Source organism: Callospermophilus lateralis, chromosome 16, assembly GCF_048772815.1.
Source record: "Callospermophilus lateralis isolate mCalLat2 chromosome 16, mCalLat2.hap1, whole genome shotgun sequence".
Lineage (NCBI taxonomy): Eukaryota > Metazoa > Chordata > Mammalia > Rodentia > Sciuridae > Callospermophilus > Callospermophilus lateralis.
Window position 1 is genome coordinate 17,766,680 of NC_135320.1, and position 14,922 is coordinate 17,781,601.

The 14,922-nt window shown below is 36.8% G+C and overlaps 1 protein-coding gene across 2 annotated transcripts; it reads left to right on the forward strand.

Annotated features, from left to right (window-relative positions):
• Nucleotides 1–476: 476 nt before the first annotated feature.
• Mrpl15 (mitochondrial ribosomal protein L15) lies at nucleotides 477–12,635 on the forward strand. 2 transcript variants are annotated; one of them, XM_076835578.1, is made up of 5 exons: nucleotides 477–633; nucleotides 1,512–1,666; nucleotides 2,437–2,602; nucleotides 5,427–5,550; nucleotides 11,329–12,635. In XM_076835578.1, exons 1-5 carry the CDS (start codon nucleotides 526–528, stop codon nucleotides 11,664–11,666), a joined length of 891 nt encoding a protein of 296 aa, XP_076691693.1. In that variant the 5' UTR covers nucleotides 477–525; the 3' UTR covers nucleotides 11,667–12,635. The 2 variants fall into 2 exon arrangements, with proteins under 2 accessions (XP_076691693.1, XP_076691694.1); XM_076835579.1 differs by lacking the exon at nucleotides 5,427–5,550.
• Nucleotides 12,636–14,922: the final 2,287 nt, after the last annotated feature.

The following is a 14,922-nucleotide window of genomic DNA, read 5'->3' on the forward strand; positions in this document are numbered from 1 at the left end:
AGATGAGAATTCAGTTGGAATCTTAATTCAGACACTAATATTAAAGCTTTTCAGGCATTTGAAAAGCTCCACTCCAGGTGTTATTTTTTGTATCTCGCAGTGTATCCCGTTCAAATTATTTTATTCTGGGTTCCACATTAAGCTTAGCGAATACATTGCTTGGTGACATTGTCTCTTACACAAAATATGCAAAGCCAAATACCGAAAAAAAGGACCCTCTAACGCACCGTTTTAAGTGCGTGCCCTTTTTTGGCGGAAGAGAATGTTTTTCAATCGAAACGGGGACTCGAGGACTAAGCAGGATCTTGCAACACAGGATCACTGCCTCAAAGTACCAAAATAAAACCTTGTTGCCAGCTTTCGACACAACATTGCAAATTCCACAACCACGGGCCGGAATCCAGGGCTCCCGATGCGCGACAGCAGCACGACAGGGGCGGGGCCGCGGCCGTAGAGCACTGTGCCGAGACCACGTGGCCTTGGAGGCGGCTCAGGGCGCCCTTGGAAGCTCCCGGACCTGCGGTCATGGCTGGTCCAGCGCAGGCCGGTGGGGCCAGGTCTCTAGACCTGCTCAGGGCCCTGCCGCGTGTGAGCCTGGCCAATTTAAAGCCCAATCCCGGCTCCAGGAAACCGGTAAAGGACTGGTGGTGGTGCGGGAGAGCGCTGGGGACCCGGACAATGGCAGCGGCCTTTCTGTGCACATCAAGCCCGAGAAGTGCCTTTCCTGGGGGTGTCGGGGTGAACGTAGGCTTGCCGGACCCCTGGTGCTCCTTCACTGCACCGAGGAAAGTCTTTCCGCCTGATTTGCATTCGTAAAGAGATCTTTATTTAAAAGCATTAAAATACTAATTAGAGGAGCAAACCAGGCACTACGAAATGATCGTAATTCAAATTTGGATTTAAAATGAAGTGCTCTCCTAGAAAGTGTATTTTTTTCGGCATCGGAAAGACGTGAATTGTCTGTCAGTTTTCTCTTCTGCAGCTCACCGACTACAGCTAGAAAAGCTGTGGTCGACGTTCGGTCATTGTAACACTCAATTTATTGCTTACGTGAAGTGACAGCAAGTAAATTAAGGAAAAATATTTTTTAAAAATAAATTAAGTATTTAAATAAAATAGTGTATATTGACTACAGTTACGTACAGTTGCGTTCAAAATGAAAACATTTTCTTGATTATAATTTAAGCTTTTTTGTGGATGTTTAATTCTAGGGATTCCCCCCCCCCCCCCCCCCGTTTTGGGCTATTACAAAACCCTAGTCCCATCCCACCCTTGCAGCTCTCCACAACTTGTATTTTGGTTACAGAGATTAATTACATCCTCAGAGGCACAGAGGCACAATAGACTATGTGTATGTTTGAGTAGCTAGAACAGTGGTTGGAACATAGTGTCAGCTAATACTGGTTGGTTGGGTGAGTGAATGACATAACCACACACACAGAGCAAAGAAGCGAAATACAGTTTTTAGAAATGTATCTGAAGATCTTAAAATTCAACTCTTTTCTTTATAGGCGAGGCGACCAAGAGGTCGGAGAAGAGGTAGAAAATGTGGGAGAGGCCATAAAGGAGAAAGGCAGAGAGGAACCCGGCCCCGGCTGGGCTTCGAGGGAGGCCAGACTCCATTTTATATCCGAATCCCAAAATATGGATTTAATGAAGGACATAGGTAAAGTTGTGCAGTTTCTCAAAGTACAAACCCCTAATCTACACTGAAAATCACCTAAATAGTAATTTAGTAGAAACTTTAAATTCACTTTGGAGCTATTGTTAGGAAATAAATCCTTTTGCTACTGGTCCTACAGATCACTTTTGTAATGAGATTTAGGCCTGGATTATAGGGAGGAAAACGCTCAAACATTGTACTGCAAAATGAAGATGGTAATGTCTGTGCTTCTCTCTTGTGATTTACACACACACACACACACACACAAACACACACACCTGAAAATCCTAAACTCTTTTTTCTTTTAGGAGAGACCTAGAGATAGAAAATGTGGCTCTCATGTATAAAGAAAACAGGCATTTTCAACATTATATATGTATATGTATGGTATTTGTACACACACACACCCACATACACACATAAACACATATCTAACCCACTGTAGTTACCTATTAAATGATAACTACAATTATTTCTTTACACTCCATTACTATGTAATTCAGATAGTGGGTTAAATTTGTTAATTTGTGTACATAGGTGAAGTAAATGCTTTAGAGCGGCAAATAATTTTTAGTGGAATAAGGAAGTACTAGTTTTATTTCATTACTGCAAATTCAGCAATATTACATGCTTGTGTTATACTCAGGAGGATTTTATTTTGTTAAACCTTCAAAACTGATGGAAGAAAACAGAGGACAAAGCTTTGAATTGGTTTCTAGAAATTTTGGAAAAATTAATTTGTTTTTTCCAACTGTTACATTGTTGTTTCATAGCTTCAGACGCCAGTATCAGCCTTTGAGTCTCAAGAGACTGCAGTATCTTATTGATTTGGGTCGAGTTGATCCTGCTCAACCTATTGACTTAACCCAGCTTGTCAATGGGAGAGGTGTGACTATCCAGCCTCTTAAAAGGGACTATGGTGTCCAGCTGGTTGAGGAGGTAAGTCTGAATTAGATCTCTTGGTGTTAAATAGAAGGAATTTTTAAATTCCCCATACAATAGGGCTCCCTCCCCACCAGCTCCATGGGTGATACCTTTAAAGTGGAGGCTTGAAACTATGTTTTTGCCTTTATATAACATATCTGTGATGAAGATTAATTTATCAACTAGAGACAGGAGAGATTAACATCCATAATTTACTGTAGCTGTTAGCAGCAGTCTTAGCATACAATTTTTTTCTTGTTAAGCACAGAACTTTCACCTTTTCACTTAGAAGAAGTACTTTATGGCTTCTCTTTGGCTTGTAAAAAATTTGATCATCACTAGACTTATGCTTTGGAGTCATTAGTAAGTAAAATAAGGGTTACTTGAATATAAGTACTGTGGTGCTGTAAGAGACTAATGAATTAGTATAGTCTAGAACGGGATTGGATGGTATTACATGTCAGCACCCTACTCAGTGCACAGTTTAAAACTTAGGATGAATTGTTTTTATTTCGGGAATTTTCTATTTGATATTTTTGGTTCTGGAATGTACATCTTCTGTGTATCCTACAGCTTGCTCCCTCACTACCTTTGGTTCCCTGCTTAAAGGTGAACATATCAGGATGGTGGTTTTTGACAGCTTTTTATAAGAGTACTTGCCTTACCCTAACAGTCACACTTTCTTCCTTACCCTGCCCAAAGCATTTTCTTTGAATATATATTAACATCTGGTATTTATTATTTAGGCATTTATGTTTCATTGTCTTCCTTACTAGAATATAAGCTCCCCTGGGGGCAGGTAATTTGATTGCTGTTATCTTCAATAATTGTTTATGATAGTCACTTATGAATATTTATAGGAGAGAAGTATGGAATGAATCAAATCCCATTCTAATTGCACTAAATAAGTTTTGTTTATAGGAATTGGCCAGGAATTCATAAACATAAATTTTTATAGGTTAGTCAACTACTGTTTCTTCTGTGTAGGTGGGTAGATAACTTAGTGTCCACTAGGGGGAAGCATATGTTTATGGAAAAATCTTTTATATATGTTTGAAAAAGCAGTTTCCTGATTAAACTTTTTCAGATAAGATAATTTGAAAAGAGCATACCAAATACATGATTAAGCCTCAGTATTTTACTCTAGGTGTATAAGGAAACAGACATTTATCTTAACATATGGGAAAATCCATGAGCTCATCAGGTCTTAAATTGCACATCCCAATATCTTCAGGTCTATGTCTATTAAACTAGCAAAAATTTTCCTGAAAACTTTACCCTAGGGCTGTGGTTGAGCAAATGTAATCATACATTTTTTATAGCTTTGTAAATTCTTTACATTTTCTGGATTTTACATATACAAGTACATAGTGGGTAATAAAAGAAACAAGATATAAAGCTCTTCCTAAAAATGCTATTTATTATCCGGATAATGCTGGAACTGACATCAGTGTCCAAGAATAGGGAGATGATTAAGCAATCTATGGAGTTGTAATTAAAAATCACAAATAATATGTCAGGGCCCTGTTTTATGAATCCAAGGGGCCATTGATTATAAACATTCATACCAATATTAAAGGTAAAAATATGAGAATTACGTTTTAGATTTGATGGAATGTTTTTGAAATACATGAAAATTTTTTACTCAAAGGAACAAAATTGGAGGCCAGTTTGTTTTAACCATACCAAAATAGCAAAAAATTTCTTTTCCTACAAAAGAGTGGCAATGGTGCCATCTTTTATTTGGAAGTAAATAAAAATACCTTTTTTGTTTTCAGTTTAGAGATTATAACAAAGTCTAGTGAGTACAAATGAATTTTTGTTTTTTACCTTTTTCTAAAATGAGGGCTGACCCCCTCTAAAATTCAGGTGTTGCCAGATATTTTGTTCTTCTCACTGTTCCAACTCCCTTGTGGAAACTTTCACTTCCTCTTGGCCTCTTGATTATTTAGGGCTAAGGAAGATTAGTTTTTATAATGCAGCAAAATGTTGTAATTAAGAACAGAATCTGCTGGGAATGTAGGTCAGTGGTTGAGTGCTTGGCTAGCAAGTACAATGCCCTTGGTTCCATCCCCAGCTCCACAAAAAGAAAAACAAAAACAACAAAAATTACCTCAAATGCTGTGATTAGGTTCTTGGATTAGAATCCTAGCTTTCTGATCATGGGCCATTTACTCAAACTCTCTGTGCTTCAGTATCCCTATCTGTGAAGTTGGTATAGCATTACCCTGCCGTATAGTTGCTATGAAGATTAATTAATCTTCTATTTATATACTATTAATGAAATACTTGCAGTTAGTATCTACTAAATACATAAACTGAAAACATATCTATTTCTACTTATAGGGGTTTAAAATTGGTAAATAGAAATTGTTACTAAATTACAGGTACTTTACAGAGGAGAGTACAATTTAAAAGAACGCTTGAGCTGGGCATGTAGTGCTCACCTGTAATCCCAGCAACTCAGGAGGCTGAGGCAAGAGGATTTCAAGTTTGAGGCCAGCCTTAGCAATTTAACAAGATCCTGCCTCAAAAATAAATTGAAGGGCTGGTGTCATAGCTCAGTAGTAGAGTGCTTGCCTAGCATGTGTGAGGCACTGGGTTCAGTTCTCAGCATCGCATGTAAATAAGTAAATAAATAAATGAAATAAAGGTACACTTATAACTAAATAAAAATAAAAAAAATAAATTAAAAAGGGCTGGGGGTATGTCTCCATGGTAGAGTCCTCTGGGTTCCCTCCTCAGTATACACACAAATACAAAATAAATAAAAAGGAAACGTGCCTTAATTATTTTTATTCAAGCTATTTATTAACAGACTTTGTTTTGACTATGGCAGGGTGCTGACATCTTTAGGGCAAAAATCAATATCGAAGTACAGTTGGCTTCAGAACTAGCTATCGCTGCGATTGAAAAAAATGGTGGTGTAGTTACTACAGCCTTCTATGATCCAAGAAGTCTGGGTAAGCTTGTTCTTGTAGTCATTTTCTTCTTTTCTTCTTTATTAATAACTGAGTGAATGGCAACTGTTGTTAATTTGATCCATATCTAGCACGTGGATTATCATGATACAAGAATAAAGCATGCAGCTGACAGACCAAAGACGATATAGCTTCTCAGTCTGTCCTCTGAACCCAGGCCTATGACTGGAGTCTTTCCTTGAAAATTCAGGAGGGATCTCAAACCTAACATGTGAAGAATGTCTCTTTTCTCTTTTACCTCATGCTATTTTTGCATTTTCCCCTGTGTAAGTGACAGCTCCATCTTTCTGGTTTTCTATTCCACCTTTGGAGTCCTCTGAACTCTTTCTTTATACCCTAATAAACCCTATGAGTTTGTTCTTCATACTGTGTTCACAATCCAGCTACATGTGGCCCATGTGGTCCAAACCACCATCCTGTTGCCTGCATGACTGGGATACTTCCTACCTGACCTCTCTGTGTCTGTCCTGCCTGTGGTGGAACCTGGCACAGGATTTCATTTAAAACATGAGCTACCACAAAGGCTCCAGTGGCATCCCTGCTGCTCCTTTGAGGCTGGGTGTGATCTGGACAACCTTCTGCCTCACTCCCACTATTCCCTCTATTTGCTTAGTTCCATCACTGGTCACCTGCCCTGGCCTGCCTTCTCATGCCAAGCCCCTTCACTTTCAGGCTTCTTCTTTAGCTGTTCCCTCCTCCTAGATACTTCTGGGTGCTTCCCAGATATTACTCCCTCTACCTAGAATCTTCATGGCTCTGGGCCATGAAGGAGAGATCATTTCTTCATGTACTAGGGAGATCATTCCTGACTGTACTAAATAAAAGAGCACGTGCACATGCATAAATACATACATGCACACATGTGTATGTAGGCCTACACAAAAACGTATGCATGCATATATGTACCCATACCCTTAGGAACATGCATGTGCACGTGCGCACATACACATACAGTTATATCCTATTCCCTTTTCCTGAGTTGTGCTTGTTCTTGGTAGCCATTACAAACCAACAGATGTTTTTTCTTTTTTTTTTTTTCTTGGTACTGAGGATTGAACCCAAGGATACTGTACCACTGAAGCACATCCCTAGACTTTTTATATTTTCTTTTGAGACTGGGTCTCACTGAATTGCCCAGATTGGCCTTGAATTTGTGATCTTCCTGCCTCAGGCTCCCAAATCCTGGGATTACGGGTGTGTGCCACCACACCCAGCTATAATTTTAATTCCCCTCTCCCTTGAATGAGATTTTCATTCAGTTCAATTTAAATTACAGAGTTGAAAACCAAACACAGCTTGATGACTAAATGCTTTTACAAAGCATTCTTTAGTGGTTTTACATTAAAATGGGAGTTAAACATTTCCTGACCAAATGGCTCAATTATAAGAAAATTCTTTTAAAATTGATGTATAAAGTAGAAAAGGAAATATTTATATTCTCTGTATGGAGAATTTAAAACAATTAGTTACCATTTCATTTTCCTCATAATTGAAAATTTATAAAAATGTAAATCATAATTCTCATTTTCTTATTGTAGATGAGCCTCTTAGCTTGGTGTGTCACTCATTTTTAAAAATGTTTTTATTAGTGCATTATATTTATTTATAATAGTGAGGTTCATTTTGACACACTCATGCAAGCATGTAAAAATTTGCTCCCATTTCAGCCCCTCATCACTCAAAATTTTTAAAGTGAGCTTCCTTGAATATGAAAATGAATATTTTTCTTTACATTAATCACAAATATTTTTGGAAGGTTTTTTGATATCAGAATATTTTTCAGTCATTGTCACCATAGAGTATGACAGTGGTGTTTGCTCACCAGACAGATGCCATCTGATGTCATTTGCTGGAGTCAAGGTAGTCATCGTCATCCTTGAGTCTCTTGTGCTTGGCCTTTCCAGGCTACTCGGCAGTTGTTTTGTGAGCCTTTCATTAACTAAGGAATGGAATCACAGGTTTAACATTTAGTAATAATTTTTTCTGAATAACTGACTTAATTGTACTTTTTCAATTATGGAAAATAAATACGCATTTTTCTTCCCTTTTTAAAAGGGATATTTTAAAAGTAAGAAGAGTTCTTTCTCTTTGTGATCGAACAAAGTTGATTTAGTCAAACGTTTATTTATTTTTTGGTACTTGGATTGAATGTAGGGGAGCTTTACCACTGAGTCACATCCCCAGCCCTTTTTATATTTGATTTTGAGATGGGGCCTCACTAAGTTGCTTAGGGCCTCACTAAGTTGCTGAGGCTTGCTTTGGCTTTGAATTTGCGATCTTCTTGCTTCATCCTCCTGAACCACTGGGATTATGGCATGCACCATCATGCTGAGCCAAATTTTTTTAAAGTTTAGAATAAATTCTTCATTTTTTTTTTTTTTTTTTAAAGAGAGAGAGTTTTTTTAATATTTATTTTTTAGTTTTCGGCTGACACAACATCTTTATTTGTATGTGGTGCTGAGGATCGAACCCAGGCCACATGCTTGCCAGGCGAGTGTGCTACCGCTTGAGCCACATCCCCTGCCCCAAATTCTTCATTTTTTGAATGTTTTCTACCTCTGGGATTACTTGAGTGGATCACTGCACCTGGCTGATGCCTGTTCTTTTAATGAGAAGACTTTGATCGTGATGAATAATGCCTGATTTATTTTGCATTTTTGTATGATTAGGCAGCCACAAGTACGTTTTCCTAATTTATTGGAACATTTTTAAAAAAAAATATTTTCTTTGTTGTAAATGGACACGATACCTTTATTTTTTATGTGGTGCTGAGGATCGAACCCAGTGCCTTCCACGTGAGAGGCGAGCACTCTACCAGCCCACTTATTGGAACTTTTTTTTTTTTAATTTTTTTAGTTGTAGATGGACACATACCTTTATTTATTTTTATGTGGTGCGGAGGATCGAACCCAGTGCCTCATGCATGCAAGGCAAGTGCTCTACCACTGAGCTACAACCCTAGCCCCTTATTAGAACTTTTAATGGCTGTATCCAGTAATGTTTTAGGCCTAAAGTAAATTTGGGGTATGGGATGCATACCGTTTATTTCGTGACTGTGGGCTGATGCAAACTTTTTTCTCCTCAGAGAAACAAGGTTATTCCCATATACTGTGTCTTTATTAATTCCCTAGTTCCTTACCAGAAAAAAAAAAAAGTTTTTAAAGTGAGGATAGCTTATATAAAGTATTTTGTGAACTTCTTTCTTAAATATATTCCAAAGATAATTTATTTTTTAAGAGTTGCCACAATTGGAGCTGGGGATATTGCTCAGTTGGTAGAGTGCTTGCCTTGCATACACCAAGCCCTGGGTTCAATCCCCAGCACCACCAAAAAAAAAAAAAACAAACCTGCTGCCACATTCTATTTGTTTTGTTTTATTTGTTCTTTTTTGATGTATATGACAGTAGAATATATTTTGGACATATATATACATGAAGTAGAACTTCTAATTAGGATCCCATTCTTGTGGTTGTACATAATGTGTGGTTTCACTGGTGGTGTATGTCCAATTTATTCTACTGTCTTCCCGATTCCTATCCCCTCTACCTTCCTTCATTCCCCCTTGTCTAATCCACTGCACTTCTATTCTTTATCCCTGCCCCCTTGTTGTGTGTTAGCATCTGCATAGCAAAGAGAATATTTGGCTTTTGGCTTTTTGGGATTGGTTTATTTCACTTAGCATGATAGTCTCCAGAATCATCCATTTACTGGCAAAAGTCATAAAGTCATTCTTTTTTTTATAGCTCAGTAGTATTCCATTATTGATGTATAATTTATCCATTCATCTGTTGAAGGGTACCTAGGTTGCTTCCATAGTTTTAACTATTGTGAGTTGAGCTGCTATAAACATTGATGTGGCTGTGTTACTGTAGTGTGCTGATTTTTTTTTTTTTAAGGGAGAGAGAGAGAGAGAGAGAGAGAGAGAGAGAATTTTAATATTTATTTTTTAGTTTTTTCTTTTTCAGCAGACACAACATCTTTGTTTGTATGTGGTGCTAAGGATCGAACCTGAGCCGCACACATGCCAGGCAAGCGCACTACTGCTTGAGCCACATCCCCAGCCCTGTAGTGTGCTGATTTTAAGTCTTTTGGGTATATACTGAAAAGTGGAATGACTGGGTCAAATGGTGGGTCCATTCCACCAAGTTTTCTGAGGAATCTCCATACTGCTTTCCAGAGTGATAGCACCAATTTACAGTCTCACCAGCAATGGATGCGTGCACCTTTTTCCCCACATCCTTGCCAACATTTACTGTTACTCATATTCTTGATAATTGCCATTCTGATTAGAGTGAGATGGAATCTTTTAAATTAAAATCTAGTTTTAATTTGTAGTATAGTTTTAAATTTAATTTGTTGTATAGTTTTAAGTTGATAGAAATGTTGAAGATTTTTTTCATATTTTTCTTGACCATTTATATTTCTTCTGTGAAGTGCCTGTTCAGTTGCCAAAGGTAATTTCTTGGTGAGAATATCAGATATTTAATTATCCTCTGGTATAAGTGCAGTATGTAGAATTTTTTGTCCAGAGCATAAATTAGCTTTTGGTGCCTCTGTTTTTGTCATTCTTGGTCTTGACCCTTGATAGTCAGCTTCTAGTTCTTTTTTCTGAGTGGCCTGTCTAGTGACCTCCCCCTAATGGCCATTTCTCACTTGCCCTATGCTGGGATACTGCTAGATAATGCGATGTACAAGGCACCTGTCAGATTCTTACATTCAGCTAATATTTAGTCAATGTCTAGTATTTGCTGGACACTATTCCATATTATGGAGAGATGATAGTTCAAGAGTCAGAAGTCCCTTCTGGAGCTTATTGTGTGGTGGGTGAGGATCCACAGATACCTTATTGTATAATAAGAACTTTGTATGTATGAACGGATTAAATCAGGGAAACTTTGTCACTGCCCTGTGATTTGTGTACTATTATTTTAAAGATCTCAGTAAGTTCTTTATTGAGCTTGTTTTGATTTATGTAGTTTGTTTTGTTTCCTGCGAAGGTTAAGGTTTCATTGCTGAATCGTGATGAGTAGGACATCATTGTTTTTGTACAACTGTCTATTTGTGTATTTGTGTAATTGTTTTGTAAACTATCAAAAGGCTGTGGCATCAGTGATATTTCATGTCTATGTATTGCCTTTTCTCACCCCTCAGAGTCAGAGGATGTGCTCAGGTACTTTTAAAGGTTTAAAAATAAAACTGAGATTGTGTAGCAATCCTTTGTTGGTTGGTTTCACAAGAGATTTCTTTGCCTATTCTGTAGTTAAAAGAATTAATTTTAATCACATTGGTTTTCCAGAAATCTTAATGAATATTTCTAATTTTTTAAACTAGTAAGATCCCCATATGAAGATATTAAATACCTTCAAAGCTGTTTGACTTGTAGTTTGGACACCTTGGTTTTCTGTTTTAGGATTTCCTATTAATGGTGTGGTTAGCAGAATTCTATCTGTTCTAATAAATGTAGACAATGTGATAAAAATGTTTTATTTTTGTGTTTTTAAACATAAGGTTTAAATAAATGTTACCTGTGTTTAGACATTCACTAATCATTTGTTACCCAGGAGTGACTTTGGCTTTCAAGATATAAACTATTTAAAATGAATTATTTCCATTTGCTTACTCAGTACAAGCCTATTTAATAAAAAAGTTCTTGGAATTAGGTTTTCATCTCAGTAAATTGAAAATTAGTAATTACAAGAAAATTTGTAACAGTATAGAGCCAATAATTTGTATTTCTTTTTTAATTTAAAACATTTTTAGATATTCTGTGCAAACCTGTTCCATTCTTTATGCGTGGACAACCCATTCCAAAACGAATGCTGCCCCCTGAAGCACTGGTGCCGTATTATACTGATGCAAAGAACCGTGGTTACCTGGCGGATCCTGCCAAATTTCCTGAAGCAAGACTGGAACTTGCCAAGAAGTATGGCTATGTTCTACCCGATATCACTAAAGATGAACTCTTTAAAATGCTCAGTACTCGAAAGGATCCAAGGCAGATCTTCTTTGGTCTTGCTCCAGGATGGGTGGTGAATATGGCAGATAAGAAAATTCTAAAACCTACAGATGAGAATCTCCTCAAGTATTATAGCTCATGAATTCCCTTCCAGCAAAGCAGAATTGTAGCAGAGTACCAGAAAAGGAACTGAAACGTATGGATTTCTCCAGTCATTGTATATAATCATTTGCATTTCATGAATGTATAATTCCTCAGCTGTTAGTTGTTAGTGTAATCATATCTCTTCCATTTTCATCTAAAATTAAAATAACACTGCAGAAAATAAGGACTGCACATAAGAATTGACTGTGTAGATTGTGTGTCAAAGATTCAGATTCTGCTGGTTGATTGAAGGACAATTATAAATATTTAAAAATATTTCTAGTCCATCTTTTTATGATCTTTTCTTTTCTGCCTTGTTATTATTTCATGTCAGAATTAACAACCAAGTGGAAAGAGGTTGATTAGTAGGCCTGCTCAACTAAGATTGAAGCAGGTGCTAATGAGCTGATAAAATGAGCTCCTTTTAATCTGTAGCCTCAGAGAGCTCTGCTACTCAGTGTCAAGATCAGGAAGGTGATCAGGAAAGTGAGCTTAGGCTGGTGATTGACTTTTTTTTTTTTGGTACCTAGGATTGAACTCAGGGCACTTAACCACTGAGCCACATCCCAGCCTCTTTTTATTTTTTAGATTGAGACAGGGTTTTGTTAAGTTGCTTAGGACCTTGCTAAATTGCTGAGGCTGGACTCAGAATTTGTAATCCTCTTGTCTCAGCCTCCAGAGCTTCTGGGATTACAGGCATACACCACCATGGCAAGCCTAGTGCATGATTCCTAAGTAAGATATTTTCTGTCAATATGGGAGATTAGAGTAACAAGAATTCCTAGCACTGATGAGATTAGACAATAATGATTAACCATCAGTATTCTGTCTTAAAGAAATATTCTAACAAACATAATTCTGCTTATGTCAGACACTGAAGACCTTTGTCCTTTAGTTATTTCAAAAAACTTCGGAAAACTTGTTCAGTGATTATGTACACAATAAAAATGGTAATGGGAAAATTAAACTCATTTTTCTTTTGTTGTTTTTTGTTTGTTTTTGAGGTGGAGTCTTGCTATATTGAATAAGCTTTTAAACTCCTGGGCTCAAGAAGTCCTGCCTTGGCCTCCTGAGCTGCTGGGAGTACAGGCTCATGCCATAGTGCAGGACTTAAACTCAGTTTAATTTAAGAGTTAGTAAGCTAATTTAGCTTTTCAAAGATATATTGTATCTAAATCTTATAAAAGCTTAATTTACCCTTGAGCAATTAAAAATTGATCTTAAGTAATTCATAATTCTTCCACAATAGAAATAAAATGATTCTTGTCTGGTTATTTTCTTAAAATGAAAAATTAAAAAGGCTAAATCATGTAGTGTTTTGTTGTGTTAATTTTTCTACCTCATGCATCGAGGTAGAAAATTTATAAAGCAATTTATTGGGAGTACAGTTTTTATCCAGGATTATGTAGTTTGGCTTGATACCAAACCATTCCTTATACCCTGGAAATAAGAATAATCATTAAGATCTTATTCTGTGGTAACATAAAATCCTAGAAATTCCAAAGGTTAGGCATAAATTTAAAAATAAGTTTTTATCTTTCAGAGACTCCAAGTGACTCCAAGTTGGTTAGTTTTGGCTACATTTTTAAGCGCTCCAAATCACAGTGTGTTAATGAGGTAGTTTTATTTTTTTCTCACAAAGTGGCCACCCAGTTGGGGACTGGTTGCTGGCTCTGCTGTAGGAAGTATCAGAGCCTGGGGCTTCTCCCTCCTAAACTCTCCCACTCCGAGAGTGCAGTCCTCATTTTCATGATCCAAATAAGAACCAACAGGAGCAAGCCAACTTTTCCTAAGGAAGGTACCTAGAGGTTGCCACACAAAATTTCTGTTTACCTCCTATTGGCCATACCTTGGATACAGCCCCATTCTGAAGGGAGCCTGAATTCTTTGGCAGCTTATCTTAGCTGAAAACTCCTGTTATGATGAGTGAAAAAGAGTATATAAAATGTTAAACAAGCAAGAGGATTGACACCAATTTTGGTATTGAAACCTCAACTCTGGTTGGTTGATTCACATTTAGAAAAATTCAGGGAAAGTGCAGAATTCTTTAATTCTGCATCTACTATTCTGAAATGATGTGTTTAGTAAGTTATATCACAGTCAGTAAATTACTTAATTCACCAATCTTGTTGTGCACAATACTTTCAAAGGAGAGTGTGACAAAGTACAGGAAACCATCAGAGAAGAGGTATTTTTTTTTTTTTTCCTGTGCCTGCTTTTTCTAAACATTTTGACAGCACATCTATACTTCCAGTGTTAGGCGATAAAAAAGTTATATTTACATGTGATATAAGAAGGAAGAAATGATAAGATGCAAAGAAAGTTGCAAATAAAAATGCCAAAGGACAAAGAAAATGTGTTTTAATTAACTATTAAGAGTCCCTAAGAGTTGGGAATTGAGTAAATCTTATTTTTAAGTTACTGTTGGGACAAATCCCCTCAAATTTCCTGTCAGAACAAAAAGTGGTTCATACTTGTTTTGACATTAATATTGAAGTTTTAAAAGAAGCTAAAGTCCATATTCTCTTCCTGTTACTGTTGACCTACTTTCCAGTTTTTCTTCTTTTTTAATCCAAAGGAGATAGTTTGTGTATATTGTACAGAACTTACTATATCTATTTTATCTTATTTAATTAAATTAATTTGGGGGATTGAACCCAGGGCCTCATTAATGCCAAACATGCACTTCTACTGAGCTACAACCCCAGCCCTGTTTCAAATGTGTATATATATACGTGTATATATGTATCTATATAGAGATACACAGATATATATGTACATACATATATATTTTTATTTTATTATAATTTTTTTGTTCTAGGGATTTACCACTGAGCTGTATCCTCAGTCCTTTTTATTTTTTGTTTCAAGAAGGATCTTGCTAAGTTGCTGAAGGTCTCCCTAAATTTCCGAGGCTGGCCTTGAATCTGTGATCCTCCTGTCTCAGCTTTCCAAATTGCTGGTATTACATGTATGTGCCATCATGCCTGGCTTCAAATATATTTTAAAGACACTTTCTCTTGAGTATTTTCTATTAGGTATTTAAACTGTGCTGCCTTATATTCTTAAACCATTCAATGGAATGCATTAGACGAGTTACTTCACCTTTTTTAAACTGTATGTAATAATACAGTGACTGAAATACAATGTTATGTAAAAAAAACTCTAAAGTCTCTTTCAATTGTAAAACCTTTTATCCTCTAAGATTCTTTTGCTTTTGTGGTACATGAGGATCAAACCAAGAACCTCATGTA